The sequence below is a fragment of the Pleurodeles waltl genome, chromosome 4_2 (genome assembly GCF_031143425.1).
Source record: "Pleurodeles waltl isolate 20211129_DDA chromosome 4_2, aPleWal1.hap1.20221129, whole genome shotgun sequence".
Classification (NCBI taxonomy): Eukaryota; Metazoa; Chordata; class Amphibia; order Caudata; family Salamandridae; genus Pleurodeles; species Pleurodeles waltl.
In genome coordinates this window covers 1,021,596,580-1,021,621,777 of record NC_090443.1, presented here as the reverse complement: position 1 = coordinate 1,021,621,777, position 25,198 = coordinate 1,021,596,580, and the positions used below count along the sequence as shown (strand labels likewise).

Sequence of the window (25,198 nt, the reverse complement as noted above, 5' to 3'; positions counted from 1 at the left end):
CACATTCAGCATTATCACAAACTATGGGTGTGAGGGATGGTTCATTCAGGGGCATATGTTATTCTTTTAGAGTTGTGTATATCATAATATCTAATCTTGGAAACCATTAATTTGTCTATATTCTGTTTTGTGGAGATCATCTCTTTGTGGATGTTGTCCACAACTTCAATCATGTTTGGGTAGAACCTTTGGTATGGCATTGTGGTTCCAGCTCCCTCACCATTCTCAAAAAGTTATTTATAAACATATTTCAAATACTAGGATACTCATTACGAGTCTGGCGATCCTGGAAATTACGGGCAGTGAAAAGCGCAACAGAGCTGTTGCACCTGACGCAACGCAACATTGCAGCGGCTCAATTACGAGCCGGCATCAATGTTGTGGTGAGTTTCCTGCTGGGCCAGGGGGCGGAAACGCTGTTTCCACCAGCTGGCTGAGCAAAAAAGTCATAATAGGGCCAGCAGGCAGAAAACCAGAGCAGCAGTTCTCCGACCCAAAGAGTTTGTTGGGCGCCCGCCAAACTCTTAATAAGGGCCTGGTCTTTAAAGACAATTTTTGAAGGGTACTTTCTATCCTATCTGCCTCCCTGTTGCACGTCTGATTATACCAAGAATGATATTAGTTGTATATATATTTGTATATATAGTTGTGTATAGTTTTGCATTTCTGGAAATGTATTTATTTTCAAAATGAATGTATATATATATATATATATATATATATATATATATATATATATATTTTCTTGTATTGAGTTTGCACATGTTGTGCTTGTTATGTTGGTATTCACCTGTTTGCCTCGAAGGCGTGGTAAATAAAAGTAGGTTAAACCTACGTAGGCACGCCGGTGAGGACATCTTATGGCTGCGATGACATCAGACGAGTCGTGAACAGAGCCGTACTATTGTGACATCCTCGTGGAGAGCTAGAAAGAAAGATTTCCATTGAAAGCTGGTGCATTGGGAGAATTCAAAAGGTGAGGAATCCACAAGTAGATGTATCCATCAGAAGAACAAGTTACTTACCTCCGCTAACGATTTTTCTGGTGGATACAGTATCTACCTGTGGATTTCTCACGGGCACTAGTGGATTACCCCACCTCTCAATGCAAATGGCATCTGAGCCTTTGGATATCTGCCAATTGTTGACAGGGCTGGGGATCCATCACTATGATGGTTAGATTTCCACATATAAATATAGTATGGTACTTAACAGATTAAGGCACAGGATTTATGCTGTAGAGCTATGCCTGGTCTTGAATTCGAATGCAATCCCATTGATCATGAAAAATTCTGTGTTGGGCAGGTTGAGTTTTTGGTTGATGACAGTCATCCAACGTAACGAGGATAGAGAGAGAGCAGACATGTCCCCGCTAACAAGTAGCTTAAGACTATTTGGCACTGTTCTATGAGAAGTTTACCTGAAAAGGTATGGTCTAATCTGAATCTCCCACAGATGGTTTATAGAAAATATGTAAAGTCAGTCAGCTGTGTCTGTTTTGGGTCCTATTGTAGTCCATTCATAACACTGCCTCACTAATTGAGTACGTATTGTACATTAATTGGCTTGGTAGAGTAGTTTACCTCTTCCTCCCTAGAGATTCTCTCCATTACTTGATTTTCAAAGTGATGAAGGTAGGGCAACTGAGTGTCTTATGGGCACTGATGTAGATATTTATAGGGTTCTTAAGACAAAGCATGCCTACATGTCTTAATTTTTGAATAATTTTTCTTTGCTTTTGCTCCAGGTATTGAAGGACACTTTGCTGGTTGGACCTGGATGGCTTACCACTGTGTGCTTCACAAACATTTTTAAAATGTGTGAGGTGTGTATGTACAATACTGTGGAGCTGGGCAGTAAGAGCATCTGAGTTGCACAGTCCACATTACTCATGGCAATGGCAAGTGTAATTACATCCAACAAGAGAATGCACTTATCAACACCTGCTGCCAAAGAATAGGACCTGATAGTCAATTTTGCCCTTCAGCAGAATGTATTCACTGTAGAAATAATATTACAGCTCACAGGTTATTCCACCTTAGGCTATAGAAACCCCCAGTCACAACAAAGGAAGAACACTTAACAATTTGTAGCATAATCTGGAATATTTCCTCTCCTCTAAAACTTACAAGGGCAAAGAGGACAATCTGAGAGTGAGAAAGAACAAATGTAAAAGAAAACGTTGACTTTTTGGTGATAGCACTATGGAAATAACAAATATGACAATAAAAATAACTGCAGGCTGTGCAAATATGATGAATTAAACAGAGACCCTCATTTACAGACCCAGTCAACTGCAGTAGATATCTGCAGGAAAGTGCCCTTTTTGGATGGTCACCCCACACTTTTCGCTCTAGATGCTGGTAGTTATGACTCTGAATGTGTACTGGAGCCTGCTAACAAGGCCCCAATGCAAGCGCTTGTTTCCTAAATTGGTAACTGTGAATTGGTGTCCTCAATTGGCAAGCCCTTTAACCCCCATATAAGTCCCTAGTAGATGATACCTGTGGAATCCAGGGCATAGGTGTTAAAGGGGCCCACAGGGCCTGAAGCTCTGTTTGTGCCAAGTGACCCAAGTTTACTTCTAAGAGCAGGCCTGCTATTGCAGACTGCAGGAGCAGTGCAAAATGCTCAAACTCGACTGTGCCCACACCATGTGTGGCACACCCCGCACTGCCACTAATATATATTTCAGTCACCCCTAAGGTAAGCCTTCAGAGCCCAGGAGGTACGGTGTGTTATTTTAAAGGTGTGGACACATAAGTGTGAGCCTATATGTCCCTATAGTAGCCTTTTCCACTAAACAATGGTTCATAGGATTACATGGGTTGGCACCCAGCCAAACCCAAAGTCGCCAGCTCCATTATGGTACGGCCAAAGTGGGTTATGTTTGTATCAGAAAATGTGCCTTCTCAACCTTGATAGGAATCTCATGTTGAGAACGATGTGTCATGGACCCAGACAGCAACCTTAGATGTTGCCCACTGAGTTACTACAGTTTTCCTGTGCTCTGGCTTCCAGCCCACAGCTGCTGCAACCAAGGCAGAATTCTGACTCCCCGGGCAGTGGTGCAAACACTCCCAGGAGTCAGGACAATGGTCTGGATGGAAAGGAGGTCACACTCTCTCCCCCTCCCAGAAAGGCTAGTGAAGTGCCACATCAAGGCGGTGAGTTTCAAAGGGCACATTGTTCTGATATGCAAGCAGGATGTCTCCCAGCAGAGGACAAAGCTGTCCCCATGTCCCCAGGCACATTTGCACCCAGACAGGCAGGAAAATTAGTTAGTCAGGAGGCAAACACTCCCAGAAGGCTAGCCAAACCTCTAGGGTGGGCGGCATGGTCTATACAGTCGAAGAAGAATTCTGCCATTTTGGAAAGAGGCAGAATAGGGGGTTCTGGGTAGAAAAGGAGCCACAGCCCACTGGATGTGGTCACCTCCGAGGTAGATTAGCTGCTTGGGCTAGTATCCCATTGGCTACTTGCACCCACACCCTTAACATCCTTATACCTAGTTTAAGGGGCTACCCTGTCTCCAGAACCCCAGCTCTGTAACAACTTGTGATAAGATGCAAGAGAAGACCTGCATTGATGACAACAGAGACCTGCACTAACAAAAGGCGTGATACCTTGAACCTGTGGCAACCTCCTGGTACAGCTTGACTGCAGCTTGACCTGGACCACAGCAAGAGGGAATGCTTTGTGAGCCAAAAAGGAGTCCAGACCATTTTTGTCAGAAACCGTTTGTCAGCTACCGTTTTACACTGGACCTTCGGAAAGGTAGATAGCTTCTACTCCACTTTGCCACTGCCAAGGCGTGTTGGTGGCCCCCAGTGGGTTTCTACAAACTCGACCTGCAAGTGACCGGGTGTCACCAGTACCATTTTTCAGCACCCACAGCTCTCACATTCAGCACCAAGGACAGCCAGGACACCTCTTCACCCGGGCCCAAGAGCCAGGTAAAATTGGTCTGACTGTTGCAGCTTGGTCTTGCAATCCACACAACTTACCAATGAATGGGTTACTCTAAGCCCACCCCGCAAGTGACCGAGGGCCTGATTACGACCTTGGTGGATTGGCTACTGAGTCACAAAAGTGACAGATAACCCGTCCGCCGTAATACAAGTTCCATAATATCTTATGGAACTTGTAAACCAGCAGACGGGATATCTGTCAATTTTGTGACTCAGTAGCCCATCCGCCAAGGTCGTAATCAGGCCAGAGTGTCATAATTGACTGCTCCCATTGACCACATTGGTGATATTTGACAGCTTGTAATACACTGACTTTATTTCTGCTTTAACATCCATAACTATGGTTATTCATAGCTGATTTGATTTATTTTGGTGTCTAAATATATCTATTTATATACTAATCTGCTCTATCCTTATAAATTGGTGTCAGATTTTTATAAGTTGTGTCAATTACTTATTGTCCATGTTGGGACTCTGAAATGCTTAACACATGTTCCTCTAGTAAAGCCTGACTGTTCATTGACACCCTACCAGGACTGAGCTAAAGGTTTATTATTGTGAATCTGATGGACCATCTTTGGGGTATTGTGGGAGTGTTACATAGTGAAGCATAACCAGCATCACTGCATAATATTTGACTTTCCTACAGTATCTATGAAAAGATGCTAAATGTGTAAAAACTGACAGCCTGATATATGCATTCCATTTGGGCAGTGGTTGCCAACCTGTGGTCCGGGGACCCCTGGGGTTCCGCAAAACCTCCTCAGGGAAGTCCATGCCTGCTCAAAATTAAATAATATTAACATATTAATAAAATTTAAATTAGTATACACAGAGGCATTTGTGGGAGCAGTGCAGGTGCATCAAACAGAATATCGTATGGATAATGTGTGGCTTCAATTGAATTTAGAAAAGCTCCAACCTTCCTATTATTTTTTTATTTATATTTGTTTGCAAATCAAATAATGTTTTTTTGTGAATTATTTTGCAGTTCAAATCATTGACAATGTTTAGGCTGGGGTCTCTGGCTTCCAGTAATGACTCAGTGGGGGGTCCCTGGATTCCAACAATCACTCACCACCCATCTGTAGTTTTCACAGACCCTCCGTAATTTAGTCCTACCGTCTATTGTCCGTGATGCTTGCGTTAACGGAATGCATTTATCTGCAATTGTAGCTTTTCAACTAAAGACAAAAGGTAATTAGGACAATTAAAGTTTCCCCAGCTGGAGAAAAGGGCAGTGAGTCTCCTGTTCCTGATCTAGAGGGAGGGGCAGAAAGATAAGAAACAGGCCTTCTTGTCAAGGTGCCTTCTTCCCAAAAGAAATGCAAATGTGCGCAACTGGTACATCTATAAATGCAAAGGTGCTTGGAAACCTGTATTGGCTTAATTGATGGAGTCACTTGAAGCTTTCTGATGGCAAAGACATTTTGTTTGCACTAGGTGTAATCTGTATATTATTGAAATACATACTTTAGAAGCACTTTTTATCGTTAACCTAAAAGTATACGTGCATTTTGTGTCAGCCTACATTATGCTGTGTGTAATGCATGTTTAAAATAAGGACTTACATAGTCACAGTGGTTCCAGGGCCCTTGTCATAATACTAACAAGCATTGGCAAAGCCAATATGTCTCATCTATGCAAGAGCTATTGGCTTTGACAACGTAAACACAACCATGTTGTACACTAGAGTGTCTGCTGTTCAGCATGGCTATCAGTTGGTGGCATAGAGGAGATTGGCACAGAGTGTCATAGAGTGGAATGATGAAGAATGGATTGGAGTATGTGGAGTGGCAGAGAGTGTTGTGTTTAGGAGTGGCATAGTGTGGAGTTGTGTAGAGTAGCATACAGTGGAGAGGCATACAATAGAGTGCACTGGTGTAGAGTGCATTGAAGTAGAGTGTTGCAGAATATAGTGGTATAGAGTGCAGTGGCATTGAGTGCAGCAGCACAGAATTCAGAGGCCTACAATGCAGTGTTGTAGAATGCAGAGGCATAGATTACAGTGGTGCATAGTAGATTGCAGTGGTGCAGAGTTGAATGGTGAAGAGTAGAGTGGCATAGACTGCAGTGGCATAGAGTGCTTTAGAGTGCAGTGGCATAGTGTGCAGAGTAGAGTTGAGTGGCATAGAGTCGTCCAGAGTAGAGTAGTGTAGAGTGGTGCAGAGTAGATTAGAGTGATGCACAGTGGATTGGCCTAGAGTGTAGGGGCATAGAGTTGAATGTTACAGAGAAAAGTGCATTGGTATAGAATATATTGGCATATAATGCAGTGTTGCAGGGTGGCGTAGAGTGGAGCTGTGCAGAGTAGATTGGTGTGGACTAGAGTGGTGTAGCATGGAAAGGTGCAGAGCGCAGTGATGTAGAGTGGCATAGAGTGTATTGGCATGGAGTAGAGAGGAGTAGCGTGAAGTGGCATAGAGTGCAGTGACGTAGAGTGGAGTGGTTCAGAGTGGAGTGGTTCAGAGTGGAGTAGAATGCAGTGGCAAAAAGAGAAGAGGCACAGAGTGGTATAAGGTGGAGCAGCGCAGAGTAGAGTGCAGTGGTGTGGTGTGGTGTGGAGTGGTATAGAGTGGACAGGCGTAGAGTGGAGTATGCATGGTGTGGTAGCGCACTGCTATTACAGACTACACATTTATGATTGAAATGACCATTACATTTTTGCAGACATAACGTTTTACTAACAATACTCAACAGTGCACAGACGATATGTGAAAATTGCATAACCTAGTATAATGACTTGTTTTAATCATACTTGTTTCAAACACAGTTCAGAATTAACAAAAATGTGCTTCATTTGTGCTCCTAATTCTGATATATTCCAAAATACTTGCACAGTTCATTTAAATGTTGTCATGTGATAGTAAAAATATCTTTCCTATCACCAGTATCCAGCAAGATTGTGACATAAATCGTCTCACTTTGAAATCAGAGAAAGAAAAGTAAACAACAAGCTCCCTCTGAAGACAGAGCCTGACATTTGACCTTGTTCTTTGAATGCACAGCAAATGTGACGGGGTAAGAACAAGATTTAAAGGCATTTTTACAGAAAGGGAGCACTTAGGAGGAAACTGTAAATAAGGTTTGGGTAAGGGTAGGGACAAACTCCTGCTGGATAGCCTAAAACCAATAAAACAAGCAAATCGCAAACAAGGAAATGAGAGTTACGAAGCCAATGGCAAGAAATAGGCAGAATGCATTCCTAGGGAAGCTCTCTGAATGTACTTAAAGTGGCAGCAATGGGATACTTTGTGGGGATACTCCAGTATTTTAGCCCAGTCGGTATCTTGCAGAGGTTTGGCCACATCAGTCTCCCAGGTAGTATAGAGAGAAGAGCTTTAATTTCATGTTGAAGGAAAGTTCTGTAAACCCATCATATCAGTTTACCACAAGTTCCTATAGTGTGGAGTTTTTGTCACATCTTGTGTGGGGTTAGTGCTAGGTGGCAGACATGAAATAGGGCATTTAATGGTTGTTTAAGATGATTGTAAGTAAGGAGTGGACCCAGGAGAATATTGTAGTCTGCCACAACGGTTTTGAAATCTAGTAGCTCGCCGTCCACAAACAAATCCCCCAATTTTAAAACACCTGCAGCATGCAATTGACAGAGTTGTCCTGAGTGCAGCTGTTTTGTGTGAATGGGAAGGCCTTGCAAATGTAGTGTAGGGTTTCTTTGTGTTGGTCAGTTTCCGGGGTTCTGGAAAGGCCCGAGAAATCTGTGAAGGATAACCCCGGATGGCCTGTAGTAGGCTGGCCAATAGGAAACAATGAGTAGTGCAGTAAGCCCTCCTTACAGTCTTTATGAAAAAAAACTATCTCATGCAGGGGGCAGCCAGACAACCAGGAATCCACTTGTTTACTTGTGCAGCTAAATAATTGCGTTTTAAAGTCAGGAAGGGCTAATCCACCCGCAGTCACTGGTAGCTTTAGAGTGGGAAAAGCTACCCGACGGTGCCCTAGAGACCAAATCAGATGTGGGGCGTGTCTGAAGAATAAATGAGGGATAACCAGGGACAGGTTTGCAAAATAATAAAATATTAAGGGCAGCACACCATCTTCACTAGTGCCATGTGGCCCATTACAGAAAGCGGAACAGAAGACCAAAAAGCAACTGGGCTCGGAGGGACCATGTCGCTCAGCCCATATTTCCATTGTGCTAATCAGTGGGGAAATGGTAGAAATTATCACCTAGGTTTCAAAAGGTATCTGGTTCCAAGTACAATCTAAAGTCAAATTGTATATAAAAGGGAAAACACTAACATACGCTAAAGAAAAACGAATTACATTTTAAAATCTTTCTCTTGTTCTTGCATGTGTTTGTGCAATTTACATCCCAAATATTTTAACGTTTCTACGTGTACTTTGACACCTAGGGATCAGCTAGCTCATTGGTTTGGCCTTGGCTCAATTACAAAACCATTTTAAGACATGGACAGAGTGGGCAATTACCCAGCACAACCTTGCAAGAGGTCTGCCCCCACTCACCCTTCACAAGCACAAACAGCGGGTCATTGCACCAGAAGAGTTTGCCAGGGTGGGTAGGTGCTGCTTGTTCAACCACTTGACGGTGACTATTCTGTTTCTATCCACTCTGTTGAGACAACTCCCCAGGTACGCAATACTTTCTGATACTCTTGCTGGACCCATGTTGTCTGATGTTAGGAATTGTCCCACCTTGTTCTTCTCTTCCTTACTCCCACAGTTCTTAGCAAGAACTCTTTGAATAAGTTGCCGTGGATCTCCCACCTGATCTAGATTTCATCCTCTTCTTTTATTTTCTTTGATTGGTAGTCCAGGTTCCCAGGTCTAAGATAAATGTAGAGTCCCGGATGTACACTCTAGTGCTTTGAGACTACAGATAAGTTGTGGGTACCTCACATCCTAATATTAGGTGTGAGACTGTTGCCCCCACCATCTGCTCTGTCTTACTAAGGCCCATATTTATACTTTTTTTGTGCCGCATTTGGGTCATTGTTTGATGTATAAACGTCGCAAACTTACAAAATATAATTGTATTTTGTAAGTTGCACCGCTTTTGCGTTAAAAAATTATGCAAATGTGGCACAAAAAAAGTATAACTATGGGCCAAATTGTTTTAGGTTTAAAGTCCACTGGAGTTTGAGTTGAGTCAGATGTTTTTGTTCAACGTGTTTAAACTAGTACACGTTTGCTTACCTTAATGTTTCCCAAACGGTTTGCCATGGGATTTAAAATGTTTAGAAACAGAACCAGTATGTTGCTATTGTTTTCTCTCCAAGAAAGATTGGGTAGATTTGGGTAGGGGTGATGGCCTTGACACTATGCTCATTGGCATCAATTTACTACTGAACAAGGACATAATGTGCCACCAGAATGTAGCATCCCAGGAGGCACTCACAAAAAGACCATGAAGAATAAATAGTGCTATCTAGGAAATAGTGAATAAATGCACTAATAACGTAATGAATTAGGGCCTCTCTTTGGATGTGTCTGTAAAACTGACTTTTGTTCTTGAGCTTTTGTCCTGAATTTTGACCCTTCGTCCTGAATTTATGTCCTGAATTTTGACCCTTTGTCCTGAATTTTTTACAGCCTTGTCCAAGTTTGCCTCCATGCCAGGTGATCACCCTAGAAGGTCCCCAGGTTTCAGTAATGATAAAGTGGGAATCCACAGAAGTCAAAAGGTTAACCCCTTCGGTGCTCATGTCTGAACGGTTCCATCATGAGCACCGGTGGCGGTGTGCTGAAAACGGGGAAGGGTATGCCCAGACGTGGGTCCCTTGCTCACTGTGCCACTAGATTCAAGCTAGCCTGGCTGATGAAGGGTGAAACCCTGAAACCGGTCCCAGGATGCTTGTTTCTGGTCCAGTGAGGAGCTGGCTTGGCAGTTCGGGCTGGACTGTTCCCATGAGGAACAGGGTCAAGACTGATTTGCATATGGCTGGGTCCAAACTGGGGTGGCATGGTGAGCAAAAGAACAATGGATTATGCCCAGATCTGTGACTGGGGGTGAGTGTTTGCATTGTTCAGCACTCCGTCCATCATCCTTTTGTTTTGCTAAAGCTGCCTTTTAAATAACACTGGGCACCTCAGCAGTGCACCTATGGGGGCACTACCTAAGCTGGGGTCCATAAACCTTCATGCCCTACCATATACTAGGGACATATAGGTAGGTTGACTTAGCCAATCATAATTAGCCTAATTTGCATATCCACTTTACACAGAGCACTGGCCCTGGGACTGGTAAGCAGTACCCAGGGCACAACCAAGAGTCAGTAACCACCAGTACCTGTCCAAAAATTGTGGGGGCGACCAGGGCAAAAAGGAGGACTTTCCTACACTGCCCCCCCCCGATGAAAGGTGATGGGTACTAACCTACACCCTGGTAGTCCTCATCAGCTAAGTGGAAAAACCTGGGAAGGCCATCTGCATTGGCATGGGCAGTCCCAGGTCTGTGCTCCACTGTGAAGTCCATCCCCTGTAGGGAAATGGACCACCTTAACAGTTTTGGGTTCTCCCCCCTCATTTGCATCAACCATCTGAGAGGTCTGTGGTCAGTTTGTACACAGATGTGAGTGCCAAACAAGTATGGCCTCAACTTCTTTAGGGACCAGACCACAGCAAAGGCCTCCCTCTCAATGGCACTCCATCTTTTCTCTCTGGGGAGTAGTCGCCTGCTGATGAAGGCAACTGGTTGATCTTGGCCCTCTTCATTAACTTGTGCTAACACTGCCCCAAGCCCTTCCTCTGAAGCATCTGTTTGCACTATAACCTCCTTGCTATAGTCAGGGGCCATTAACACTGGTGCTGAACACATAGCCTGTTTTAGGGTGTCAAAAGCTTTCTGACACTCTGGGGTCCAAATGACCTTCTTGGGCTGTTTCTTGGAGGTAAGCTCAGTCAGAGGGGCCACTATGGTCCCATAATTCTGAACAAACCTCCTGTAGTACCCAGTCAGGCCAAGAAAGGCCCTGACCTGAGTCTGGATTTTAGGAGCCTCCCAAACTAGGATAGTCTGGATCTTGGGCTGGAGAGGTTGTACATGGCCTCCACCAACAAGGTGGCCCAGGTATGCAACTGAGCTTTGCCCTATCTGGCACTTGCTTGCCTTGATAGTCAGGCCTGCTTGAAGCAAGGCCTGAAGCACTTCCTTCAGATGGACCAGGTGGTCCTCCCAGGTGGAACTGAATACAGCTATATCATCCAGATAAGCTGCACTGAAAGATTCCAACCCAGACAGGACTCTATTCACCAACCGTTGGAAGGTGGCAGGAGCATTTTTCAGGCCAAAGGGCATCATCTTGAACTGAAAGTGGCCCTCTGGGGTGGAAAATCCTGATCTCTCCTTAACTCCTGGACTTAAGGCAATCTGCCAGTATCCTGAGGTGAGATCAAATGTGCTCAGGAATTTAGCCGCCCCAACCTATCAATGAGCTCATCAGCTCTAGGTATGGGGTGAGCATCAGTCCTAGTGACTGCATTTAGACCTCTGTAATCCACAGAGAATCTCAATTCCTTCTTCCCATCTTGGGGATTAGGTTTGGGCACCAGTACCACTGGACTGGATCAAGGACTGTCAGAGGGCTCAATTACCTTGAGCTCCAACATCTTAGCCACTTCAGCTTTGATGTTGGCCTTGACCTGGTCAGACAGCCTGTACAGCTTGTTCTTGACAGGTAAGCTGTCATCAGTGTCAATGTCATGGACACACCAATTGGTGAGTCCAGGGGTCAGGGAGAACAGACTAGCAAACTGCTCCAAAACTTGTCTGCAGTCTTTTTGTTGCAGGTCTGTCAACTTGGGAGAGAGTACCACTACCTTCACTGACCCATCTTGTTTATTTGAGTACAGGACGTCTGGCAGAGGTTCACTCTCATCAGCATGGCATGTCTGCCCTGTCCTGGTAGGGTTTCAACCTGTTGACATGCAGGATCCTGTGAGGATTCCTGGGGATGCCAAGGTCCACCAAGTAGGTGACCTCACCCTTTTTCTTCACAATTGGATAGGGCCCAGTCCATTTGGCCTGAAGTGCCCTAGGAGCCATGGGCTCCAAAACCCACACCAGCTTTCCTGGGTGATACTCAGGCGTGGTAGCCTCCTGGTCATGCCAGAGGTTCATGAGCTCTTGGTGGGCCTCCAGGTTTCTGCTTGCCTTCTTCATGTACTCAGCCATGTGTGACCACAGGCCCAGCACATAATCCAGCACATTCTCCTTGGACTTTTTGAGAGGCTTCTCCCAAGACTCTCTCACCCAGCACAATGGGCCTCTTACAGGGTGCCCAAACAGTAACTCAAAGGGGCTGAATCCAACCCCCTTCTGTGGCACCTCTCTGTAGGCAAACAACAGGCATGGGAGGAGAACATCCCATCTCTTCCTGAGTTTGTCAGACAAACCCATGATCATGTCCTTCAGGGTCTTATTAAATCTTTCCACCAGACCATTGGTCTGTGGATGATAGGGGGTGGTGAACTTATAAGTAACACCACACTCATCTCACATGGCTTTCAGATAGGCAGACATAAAATTTGTGCCCCTGTTTGAGACCACCTCCTTTGGGAACCCCACTCTGGTGAACACACCAATAGGGCCCTGGCCACTGTGGAAGCAGTGACTGTCCGGAGGGGTATTGCCTCAGGGTACCTGGTGGCATGGTCTACAATCACCAAAATGTACCTGTTGCCTGAGGCAGTTGGTGGGTCTAGGGGACCAACACTGTCAATCCCCACCCTCTCAAAGGGAGTTCCAACCACTGGCAGTGGTATCAAGGGAGCCTTTGGCTTGCCCCCTGCCTTGCCACTTGCTTGGCAGGTAACACAGGAACTGCAAAACTCCTTGACTTTTTCTGACATTTGGGGCCAATAAAAATGGTTGACCAGCCTGTTCCAGGTCTTGGTCTGTCCCAAATGTCCATCTAAGGAAATATCAATGCTTAAAGTGAGGAGGAGATCTCTATACTTCTGGGGGACCACCACTCTCCTGGTTGCCCCTGGTTTGGGGTCACTTGCCTCGGTGTAGAGAACTCCATCCTCCCAGTAAACCTTGTGGGTCCCACTGGGTATCCCCTTGTTCTTGCTTGACAGCAGTCTGCCTTAGGCCCTCAAGAGTAGGACACTCTCTTTGTCCCTGGCACAACTCTTCTCTGGTGGGCCCACCTGCCCCTTTCAGTTCTGCCAAGTCAGGCAGAGCTTGCAGGGGACATGGCCCTCCCTCAGAGGTCAGATCCTCCCCCTCAGGTTTGGATTCCTCCTGATCCTCTGTACTTGTGGGGGCTGGCAAGCCAACCCAGTGCCCTTTCACTTATTCTTGGAGGCTTGGCCCATTGTTCCAGGGTCCAAGTGTCCAGCACTTCCCTGTTGTGCTGCCTGTGACCTGGTCACAGCACACACCCATTCAGGGAGGTTCCAGCATCTGTGCATGGACCCTTCTTTCCGCCTCTGACCATTCAGATGCTTCAGGATCATTTCCCAGCAGACACTCTACTGGGAGAGCAGGAGCTCCAGCTACCTTCTTAGGGCCAGTCACACCTCCCCATTCCAGGCTCACCATGGCCATGGGATGGAGTTTGGTTTTGCTAGCTGCATAGGTCACTTGGTGGAAGACACCAGGTAAGACCTGTTCTGGAGAAACCAGCTTCTCTGTGACCATTGTCACACTGGCTCCTGTATCTCTCAGAGCTTCCACCTCAGTCCCATTGACTTTAGGCCTCTGCCTATACCTCTCCATGCTGGGAGGTAAGGTGGCCATAGTTGCAATGTCCACCCCACCCACGGATACTAAGGTAACCTCTGTGTACTCTGATCCCAGCCCTGGGCCAATTCCACCCCCATCCCTACACTAGCAATCCCCTGGGATTGCCCACCAGTGGGGGGCTTCTTGGAGCAGATAGCATCTCCTCTTTTGTGTCCAGGTTGATGACACTCAAAACACTTGCCTGCCTTAGCAAGCTCCTGGAACTTTCCTGCTTTAACAGGATCATAATGCTTCCCCTGATACCCTTTCCCCTTAGAAGTGGAATAGCTCGGGGTTCCCCCACCCTGAGAAGTTTTTGGGGACTCCTGTGAGGACTCTGTGGGCTTTTTGTCATCTTTCCCTTGGTTCTTGCCCTGAGAAGAACCATGTCCTCCCTTTTTCTGATCACCCACTGGGGGGTTCTGGTTAACCCTAGTTCTTAACCAGTCATCTGTTGCCTCCCCCAGCTCTCTGGGGTTGGTCAACTTAGAGTCAACTAGATACTGGCGGAGCTTCTCTTGGACACAATTGGTTAGAAGGTGCTCCCTCATAATCAAATTGTACAGCCCCTCAAAGGTACTTACCTTGTTGCCCTGTATCCAGCCCTCTGGTGCTTTAACTGAGATGTCCACAAAGTCAACCCAGGCCTAGGTGCTTGTCTTTTGGGTGTCCCTAAACTTGAGCCTATACTGCTCTGGGGTCAGACCAAACTTTTTAGTCAAGCATCTCTTTATACTGGGGTATGAATCTGCCTCCTTCCCCCTCAATGTTAGGAGCCTATCCCTCCCAGAGTTGGGGACCAACTCCCAAAGAAGTGAACCCCAGTACTGAGGCTTGACTCTCCTCATCTGGAGGGCCCTCTCAAAGGCCCCCAGCCACTAGTCTATGTCATCCCCCTCTGCATAGACAGGAACCACCCCCTTGGGTAGTGTGGGGCAAAAACCCCTACCCATGGACACCTCAGCTTCTCTGTCGCTGCCACCATCTCTTTTCTCTTCCCTTGCCCACTTTGTCTCTTCTAGGGCCAGCTTCTGTGCTTCCAAAGCTATAAATGCTAGCTGGGCCTCCAGCTCTCTTTCCCTGAGGGACAGGTTCTCTCCTCCTGAAGGGACCCCTTTCCCCCAACTAGCTTTGGGTATGACCCTAGTAACTATGTGCAGTGAGGACCTGTCTTCCTCCTCCTCACTTAGGCTCAGATACCCTCCCTCCCCTGAGTGGTTGGAGCTAGCATCTTACCCTGCTTCTTCCTCCTCTGGACGTATCTCTGAGTCTACCTCTTGGGCCTCAACCCATGCTGTCAGGGATTTGATCAGGACATGCTTCCTGAGGTCAGTGGTTGCAGGCAACCCTCTTTCAGTACACAACACCCTAAGCTGGACTACTGTCAGTGTGGGTAGGTTAGCCAGATCAAGCTCCATGGTTTCCTAGCTTTGTGTCAACCAAAACGTTTTGCAAAAATTGGAAACAAGAATTTAGAAATATCAAAAAAATTCAATAATTGAAATTAATCCAAATTAAAAACAATTTTTGCACTAAGACTATTTAAAGGATTTTAAATTTGTTTTACTTAAAACTGTAATGTGATACTCAACACAAGTACAGGATCCCACCACTGCGCACCAAAAATTTGGCAAATGGGTTATTGGCAAGGGCGGGTAGGCACCTACACTTAGCAATAGGCCACTAACCTCCATTTAGGTTCAGTTCGGTCTCAATAAATTGAACCCAGCTCAACCCTTGGTAGCTTGGCAACGAGCGACAAGGCTTAACTTAGGAGACAGCATTTAAAGCATTCCAATATCACAAAACAGTAATTGAGTAAAGCACAGGAAACAGTTTAAAAATCTAAAACCCATTTATAAACATAGATTATATTTTTATCTTTAAAATGACACAAAAGCAAATAAAATCGGATAAGGGGAACCGGAGATATGATTTTTTTTTAAATTATTGTTTTCTAGGGCCTAGAAACAAAAAGTGCCAATCTGGTCATCTGGTCGCACCTCGACCGGAGCAAAGTCAAAGTATAAGGCCGACCACGATGGAGCCCGCCTCGGCTACAGTCGTGGGAGGCCTCGTCAAAAGTTTACCTTCGCAATTAGGCGTTTTTCTGAAGATTTTCTTCAGCGGGACGAACCTGCCAGTCCAATCCGACCTCCTGGAACTCTTCTCCAGATACGCGTCGCGGGAGCCCTCAGTGGAGATTTTTACCTTCGGACTTATTTGTTTTTTTCGAGGTGAAAATCCTTCGACCGGGATAAACCTGGATCTTGATCCGATGTCCTTGGAGCCCTCCTCAGATACGCTGGCTGGGAGGTCTCGGTCAACTTTTTACGTTCAGACTTAGAGGGTCATTCTGACCCTGGCGGCCGGTGGCCGCCAGGGCCACCGACCACGGGAGCACCGCCGACAGGCTGGCGGTGCTCCAATGAGCATTCTGACCGCGGCGGTTCAGCCGCGGTCAGAAGCGGAAAGTCAGCGGTCTCCCGCTGACTTTCCGCTGCTCATTGGAATCCTCCATGGCTGCGGAGCGCGCTCCGCAGCCATGAGGATTCTGACCCCCCCTACCGCCATCCAGTTCATGGCGGGAAAGCCGCCATGAACAGGATGGCGGTAGGGGGGGTCGCGGGGCCCCTGGGGGCCCCTGCCGTGCCCATGCCAATGGCATGGGCACGGCAGGGGCCCCCGTAAGAGGGCCCCAAAATGTATTTCACTGTCTGCCTTGCAGACAGTGAAATACGCGACGGGTGCAATAGCACCCGTCGCACCTTCCCACTCCGCCGGCTCGATTACGAGCCGGCATCCTCGTGGGAAGGTCGTTTTCCCCTGGGCTGGCGGGCGGTTTAACTGGAACCGCCCGCCAGCCCAGGGGAAAACTCGTAATACCCGCCGCGGTCTTTTGACCGCGGCGCGGTAATTTGGAGGGCGGGATCCTGGCGGGCGGCCTCCGCCGCCCGCCAGGGTCATAATGAGGCCCTTAGTCTCTTTTTTGGAGATTTTCTTCACCGGGACGAACCTGCAAATCAGGCTGGGTCGCGGTTGAGGCAAGCCGGCTAGAGTTGCCATGACGGGTTGTCCCTCTATGGAGCTTTTTTCCAAAAGTTCTCCAAACTTCTCCAAACTTCTGGATCTTCTCCCAAATGTTCCTTTAAGGTTCTCTTGGGGTCCACAGCTCACCCTGAGGTTCCAGAAGCTCTGAGATGATCCTGGGGGTGTGTGAACTACAACTCCCAGAATGCACCTGGCGCAAACTCCTTTTTGGCCACTGGACAGTGGTCAGCTGGTTGATTTCTTCAGGAGTTGGTGCAGGGGACTCTGGTTAGCAATTTTTCACCTGTAGCAAACAGGGAGTCCCTCCTTGAACCAGTTGAAGCCAGGTAAAGTCCTTCTTGTGGTGAAGCCCAAGTGTGCAGCTGGTGCAGTCCTTCAGAGTGCAGGTTCCAGGTGCAGGCCAGGGGTCCAGAAGGGTAGTCCTTCTTCTTCGATGGTTCTTCCTTGTTGGAATCTGATGGGGATCTGAAGTGTGGGTGCAGGTCTGCCAGTTTTATCCTTGCTCCTGGGTGAAAAACAGGGGAGTCCTGGTTCTCCAATCAGGTGCAGGGTCCTTCCCCCTGTGATGACCACTTCCTGGGAAGTGTGGCAAAAATCAATCCCAGCAGGCAACATTCCTCAAAAATCCATCATGGCTGAAAGTGATTTTTGGAGGTTGCATCTGGCTGAGCCCACCCACTGGTGTGGCTAAAAATCATAAACACATCCCTCTCCTAATGTAATCAAGGGGGCACCTAGTTGTCTGGGGTTGCAGGATGTGGGGGTGTTGCTGTGTTGCTCCTAATGTCCTTCTCTGCCTTTGAAGACCAGTTTGGCAGCCCTCCCCCTTCCTGCCTTATCATCTGTTGAGGGGAGATCCCCTCCCACAGGCACATCTCTTTGTGTGAAGCCAGGCCACGTCACACCTCATCAACGCAGCCTGGCCAGGCTGCCAGAGGCTGGCAAATCAGAGCACAGCAGCAAAAACAATGCAAGACTGAAGCTGGCAACTTTTCAGGTAAAGTTTAAAACTCTTTACCTGAACAAGTTATAATAAATCCAGCAACTGGAAGTTGTGGGATTTATTATAACAATTAATTTAATGCCAAACTCTTTGTATCTGTCACTTAAGGGGACTTTTAAAATTAAAATAAAGTCTCCCCATTCTAGCCTATGAAGGCCATTCACTACAATGAGGAAAAAACGAATTTGGCTGTTTTTACCTCACCAGGGCTTATAAAACTATGTTTATAAGGTCCCTGCTTATAGTTACATGGCACCCAACCCTAGGGGCACATAGGGCACACCTTAGGGGTGACTTATATGCAAAAATAAGGTAGTTTAAGACTTTGGAACTACTTTTAATTCCAAAGTCGAATTTGCATATAACTTTAATTTAAAAGCAGCCAGCAAGGCAGGCCTGCCTTTAAAAGGACACTGGGCACCTCAGCAGTGCGGTGCACTACCTATGCTGGGGTCCCTAAACCTACATGCCCTACCATATACTAGGGACCTATAGGTAGGTTGACTTAGCCAATTATAATTAGCCTAATTTGCATACCCACTTTACACAGAGCACTGGCCCTGGAACTGGTAAGCAGTACCCAGGGCACAGCCAAGAGTCAGTAACCATCAGTACCTGTCCAAAAAGTGTGGGGGTGACCAGGGCAAAAAGGAGGACTTTCCTACACTGCGCTTTATAAATAATGATTGATTGAGAATACCACTGGACACCAGGGATATAACCATATTTATGTGTTGGGGAACAGCCCCTTAGGCAGAAGGTGCTCACTATTATGGGGCATTAATTTGGCTGTTTTCCTATTTTTAGGACAATCTGACCCAAGGTGGGGTGGGGGAGGGCAGAAAACCAATAGACGCTAGAGATTACTTTTTCTTTTTTTTTATAGTGATGGGGTCTGCCCAGCATGGGCATGGCCATGTCCCCCTCCCCCCAAAAAAGGGGCAGATGGAGGCAAAAATTCTGTCTGCCCCCCTCCCGGAGGAGCAGAAAGCCCTCTAGACACCAGGGATTACTTTTTTTTATTTGTAGGCGAGGGCGCTGCCCAGCATGGACATGTCCGTGCCCCCACTCCACCCAACCCCGAAATAGGGCAACAGTGTTTCTGCCCCCCTGGGATGGCCGATGGGGGCAATTACCCCCATCTGCCCCACCCAGGAGGGGCGAAAAGCCCACTAGACACCAGGGATTACTTTTTTTTATTTGTATCCGTGGGGGCTGCCCAGCGTGGGCATGGTCATGCCCCACCCCCTCACAAGAAGGGAACAGTCTGTCTGACCCCCGCTGGGGGGGGGGGAGTCTACAAGACGGCAGGGATTACTTTTTTATTAATATATCAGTGTGGACTGCCCAGCATAGCCATGTCTCACCTCCACAAAAAAAAAAAAAAACAGTCTTCCTGTCCCCCTGGGGAGGCAGATGGGGGAAATTAACCCCATCTGCCCTCCTGGGGGGGGGAAGCCTACAAGACACCAGGGAGTACTTTTTTTTAATTATTTGTATTACTGGGGGGTTCCCTGCATGGGCATGGCCATGTCCCATCCCCCAAAAAAGGAACGTTTTTCTGCTTCACCAGGCGGGGAGATGGGGACAATTACCCCCATCTTTCCCCCCAGGGCGGCAGAGAGCTCACTAGACACCAAGGTTTACATTTTTGTTTTATTTATATCAGTGGGGTCTGCCCAGCATGGTCATGGCCATGCCCCCAATCCCTCAAATAAATGGAAACAGTCTTTATGCCCACCCTAGGGAGGCAGATTAGAGATATTACCCCCATCTGAATACCCCAGGAGGGGCAGAAAGCCCACTACATACCAGGGATTACAATTTTCTTTTTATTGGTACCAGTGGGGGCTATCCAGCACGGGCATGGCCTTGCCCCCACTCCTCCCCAAAAAAGGAAAACAGTCTTTCTGCCCCCTAGGGGGGCAGATGGGGCAATTACCACCATCTGCCCCCTGGTGGGGGGACAGAAAGCCTACTAGACACCAGTGATTACTTTTGTTTATTTGTCTTTCTGCTCCTTTGCAGACTAAAGCATTTTATCCCGATGGCAAGCAAGAGGATATTTGTTTTTTTGTGGTGTTGTTTTTACAAATTAGGCCAGGAGAGTTTGGCAAACTCCCAGTATCATCCCACATGCAATGGTGAACAGCTGTACTTTTTGGGCTTGGGTAGGTGCCACCTGGAAAAACCTATCAGGCCTAGACAGTTCTGACAACTAGACGTCTCGGGGAGTCCAGGGTGCTGTACTTTCTATCCATCCCACACCATTTGCTTACCCACACTGCCCTGCAAACCTCAAATGTTGACCTAAAACATACATTTTTCCTCATGGTTCTGCAGTGGAAACTTCAGGAATCTGCAGGAATCCACAAAATTCCTACCATGCAACATTGACCCACTTCTGACGATAACAATGCTGTGCCAATTGTGTGGTTGGGCCTATTGCCAGCGACAGGAACAGATCCAACCAATGTCAATAAGAATCCCCATGCAAGGGCTCCTATTGTCCTTAGTTTGATCAGTTCCTTTTGTATCCATGCCACATTTTGTGCCGTTTCTTGTGTGCGCCAGGCCTGTAAACACAAGTGAGGTAGGGGAACACAGAATAGTAGAACACATATTATCACCAATTGTGTTTATCTGCATTTGTACCTTGCAAATGTAAGAGAATGTGTAACAAAGAAGTAATTTTGAGAAATACCCTCTAAGTCACATGCTAGTATGGGTACCCACAAATTCAGATATGCGCAAATAACCCCTGCTTCTAAGCACCATATCTTATGCTCAATTTGGAAATATGTAGGTTTGCTTGATACCTACTTTTCACAATTAATATTTATGTTAAGCTGTGCAGGTGTTTCTGCCATTTGGTAAACCAGCTATTAAAAAAAGAGGGTGTGAAAAATGTGGCACACTGTCTTGTACTCCTTAGCCTAACCCTTGTTTGATAGTTGAGATCATTGTGACTTCTGTGGGCATCCAACAATTGAGAGCTCCAGAAACTAAGATATTGATAATAATAGTCATCAATGCGCATACCCAGCCAATGAATGTAATACACTGAAGGTGCCATATCAAAACAATCTAAAAGAATTATGAGAATAATGAGGAGGAAGTTAGCCTGCTCTTGACCATGTTATCACCAGGAAAGCTTATTAGGGTGAGATACTTACCAAACAATATTGGGACCCACTGGCAGGAGAGCCCTAGAGCGGTCCCAGCTCTTTCCAAAATACCAGTGGGCTGCTCCATACGAGTAAGATGTTATTGGATTTCACTTTTTCAAAATGACATATGGAGTTGAATGGGAGGTGTTAGTAAAATGTGTTACTCTGTGTCCAACTTGTGTATCCTCTTTTCGAGCAGCCAGATTTATTTATTAACAAAGAATATTGTAAGTAGTACCTGATATTTATCCATGTAATTAATCAGTATTTCTATGCGAACCTCATGAATATTAACTATACCACAATTCAAGACCGAAAGGTTTATGGATCGTTTGATGTGATAGAAGTGGACATCAAAGTCGCCAAAATGTCAGTGGTATATGAAGTAACAAAATAGACTCTATGGGCCAAATGTGCGAATCTTTTTTTGTATGCGCAAAAAGGCATTTCAAATGTCAAAGCTCAAATTTTTATTCAGTCACCAGTTAAAAAATTTCAATTTGGGCTGAAAATCGATTTTTGGAAGGCGCATGTTTACGGTGTCCTTTTCTAATACCCATTTGCATTCGTATGTAAAAATGTTTTGTAACTGAAATGCCGTAGTATAACATTTGCATTTTACCATTAACTCGAACTCAAAGTTGGTGGTAAGCCATTCACAAGCCATTCACAAAAGGGAACCCATTCCCATTTGAGAATGGGATTTTTTTTTTTTTAAGAGCAGGCATTAGTCCCAGCGACCACGGGCTACTCTTAAAAAATTAAAGGGAAAACTTTTCATATTTTCTTTAAACCCATCCTGTTTTCCTTTGAGGAAAATGGGCTGCATTTTAAAAACAAGATTTATTTAAAAGTAATCACAGAAATGGCAATCTGCTGACCAGAAGCGGCTCGCGGGGCATGGAAGGGGTGGGGTCGGTGCGCAAGGTGGGGTTGGGGTAAGGTAAATAAAAATGTAAATTACTTTTACCTTCGTCGCCGCGCTGCATTGCTCCATCCACTTCTTCCATGCAGACTGCAGGCACAGATTCCCAGCCTACCCTGCGGCCAATCCTGGAGCTGCTCAAAGCAGCGTCAGGATTGGCTGGGAGCACGCAGACAGGGCACTCCCAGGCAAACTGGAAGCCTGTGCACGCTCTCTCCAGCTAGGCAACTGCCAAACAAACACATATGCCCTCTGAGGGGAGTGTTCTGTGCACTTCCCTCAAGTGCTCGTCAACCCCGTGGCCCCACCCCTTTTCAAGAAAACGATAATAAACACAGGTCCATATTTATACTTTTTGATGCAAACCAGCACTGGCACTGGTTTGCGTAAAAAATGTTACCGCCGGCTAACGTCATTCCTATGCGCCATGCGGGTGCCTTATTTAAGGAATGACGTTAGCCGGCGCTGCGGACTGGTCAGTGTAAAAAAAAAAATGACTCATAGGGGAAAATGGAGGTTGTGCGTCAAAAAATGGTGCAAGTCAGGTTTGAGGCAAAAATCATGCCTCAAACCGGACTTGCGCCATTTTATGACGCGCAACCCCCATTGAAATGACTCCTGTCTTAGGAAAGACAGGAGTCATGCCCCTTTCCTAATGGCCATGCCCAGGGGACTTCTGTCCCCTGGGCATGGTCACTGGGCACAGTGGCATGTGGGGGGGCAAAATTAGGCCCCCCATGCCACTTAAAAAAATAAAAATACTTACCTCACCTTACCTGTATTTACCTGGGATGGGTCCCCCCATCCATGGGTGTCCTCCAGAGGTGGGCGAGGGTGGCAGGGGGTGTCCCTGGGGGCAGGGAAGGGCACCTCTGGACTCCTTTCATGGTCAGAGACCATGGAAGTGAGCCAAAAAGTCCCTTAATGCCTGCCCTGACCCAGGCGTTAAGGGAAAGGGAAAGGCTGTGCGAAGTTTTTAAGGCCCGCCCTCTCCTGTGCGTCAAAACAACACAGGTGTATAAATAAGGCGCACAGGCCTTAAAGTAATTCTTTGGGTGGGAACGCCTACCTTGCATGTCATTAACGCAAGGCAGTTTCACGCACATTCGGCGCAAACAGAGTATAAATGTGCCCCACAGTTTATTATTGTTTTCTTGGAAAGGTTTTACAGCCACCGCTGCTGGCGGTGGGGGGGCAATGCTCCTCCGCTCCAATGGAGGAGCCACCCCTGCTGCTGACCCCAGCAGGCCACCATCCCTGTGATTTTTGTAATTCCCTATGGGTTGCAAAATTAGACCTACCTCATTAATATTCATAAGGTAGGTCTTCTTACGACCCACTGGGAATAGCAGTAAGTGTAAAACACACTTTTGTACATTAGTGTTTGTGTGAATCACAAAGATTCACAATTTAGCAAACACTGAGCTTCGTACATCGGCCCCTAGGTCCTCTCCAATGGCTTCATAGAGTTGTTCTTTGCCTGAGCTCCACAGAAACCTCTGAATTGTTGCTAGGGGGTAAATGAGTGTGAAAGAGTAGAAACTGCAGAGTAATCAGAATCATTAGAGTCCTGGTTGATGTTTAATTTTGCAGATCCTTGCCAGAGGCACCAGATGTCGCAATGACCACGCCATGACTACGCCAATGGCAATACAGGCAGGACAGGGGTCTTAATGGAACCTAGTACCTGTTTGCTGGTGGCACTCTGAATACTCATCTATTTGCAGCAATAAGTAATGGTCTGTAGTCATGTAGAAGACCTGTGTCAAAGAAGTCTACAAAACAACTGACACTCCATCAGTTTTTAATCATTACCCAAATATATCATGTAGGAACACTAAGCCATTACAACAAACATTAACAAAGGGCAGGTACACCAATGTTGACCTAACGTCTGACTTTGCCAGTGCCTGTTTACAAATGTGTTGTATTTTAAAGAAAATGTATGCTTAGTGGCCTGCTGTCAACAATACTATCTTGAAGACTGTTGGGCCATTGACCTGCAATTCATCTTTTTGATTGTGCCAAGTGTGTGGTATTTCCATCCACCCATCCTCACTCACCTTCATTGCAGGTTGGTCCAGTGAATCCGACATAACACTGGCATTTGCCCCACGAACAATAGCCATTTTTGCATTTGCAGGTGGTTCTCGATGGTGCAGTGGTTGCAATACCTGGAAAGTCGACATAAGGGAAAGTGCATAAATACTCTTAAAAGAGTCATGTGGAGATATGAAATGATGAGGAATCCACAACTTCTTTGTTTGTTTATTTGTGGAGGTATAATCTACAACAACTGCAGACACCGCACCCAGCTGGCAACTCTCATCAACTGACTAGAGGTACAAGTCTGCAGTTGAACACAAGGAGAACATGCCAACATATGTTTCAAGATAGCATGAGGTAAACACATTATGTAAATATGCCACATATACTCCGTACCAAAAAAAAAAAAATACAAAATATGAGGAGGAAAAAATTACATTGAAGTCACTTAATGAAATCCTTTAGATTTCTCAAGGCCTGTTTTCCATTTCGATTTTGTAAAAACTTTTAAACATTTGAACAAAACAAGATGGTACCTTGGAAACTCTAGCAAGACTTCAAAGCTGATCATCGCTTGTCACAATTCAATGTTCTTTCACCTTTACTTCTTGAACAGGCAAAGAAATGTAGTTTCACATTTCCGAATCAAACCTGTTTTTTTTTATTCTAACCCAATCTCCATCCCACAGTTTTCTAATATGCTTCTGTAAATTAGTATATCCATGCTGCACTCTCTTTCTCATATTCTTATCACATCTTATCAATCAAAATAAATGCCTATGTGGACCTATCACCTATCACACCAAAAGGTACCATGATGTCAAAATCTAATGCATTCCTTGGTATCCTAGGTATCCAAATTGGGGTATCGGAAACAGAGGGACAACTTGCAACTTATCACTTAATAGTAAAATAAAATCACAATCACAGGCAAATCTTTCCACAGTTGTGTCAACTCCATGCCACCAAACATCTTGCCTAATTCTACATTTTGTATCTCTAATACCAATATGGCCTTCATGAGTAAGGTATTCTACTCTTCAAAGGCATTGTTACCACTAGTAAATCAGCACAACATAACAACTCATTAGAGTAACTCAACTCTTGAGCAATTCGAGTGAAATTTTGGAACTATACAATACTGCAGAAAGGTAGTAGTGGTCTAAATCAATCGCACATCCCTTATAAAAAGTTGGGTTAGTATGTCATCACAAACGTTAAATATCCCCCCATAAAATAAATCAAGTGCTACTGACAGTGTCTGACACCCTTCTACATATAGGGTGTGACTCATGTTGATACATTAAGATGGGTTACAAT

At 45.9% G+C, this 25,198-nt stretch overlaps 1 protein-coding gene across 1 annotated transcript in view; it reads right to left on the bottom strand.

Annotated features, from left to right (window-relative positions):
• LOC138293608 (adhesive plaque matrix protein 2-like) overlaps positions 1 to 25,198 on the bottom strand; it is a 562,975-nt gene that overhangs the window by 225,984 nt on the left and 311,793 nt on the right. The window contains exon 10 of the mRNA XM_069232882.1: positions 23,896 to 24,006. Coding sequence (XP_069088983.1) covers positions 23,896 to 24,006 — 111 coding nt within the window. The remainder of the gene's footprint in view (positions 1 to 23,895; positions 24,007 to 25,198) is intronic.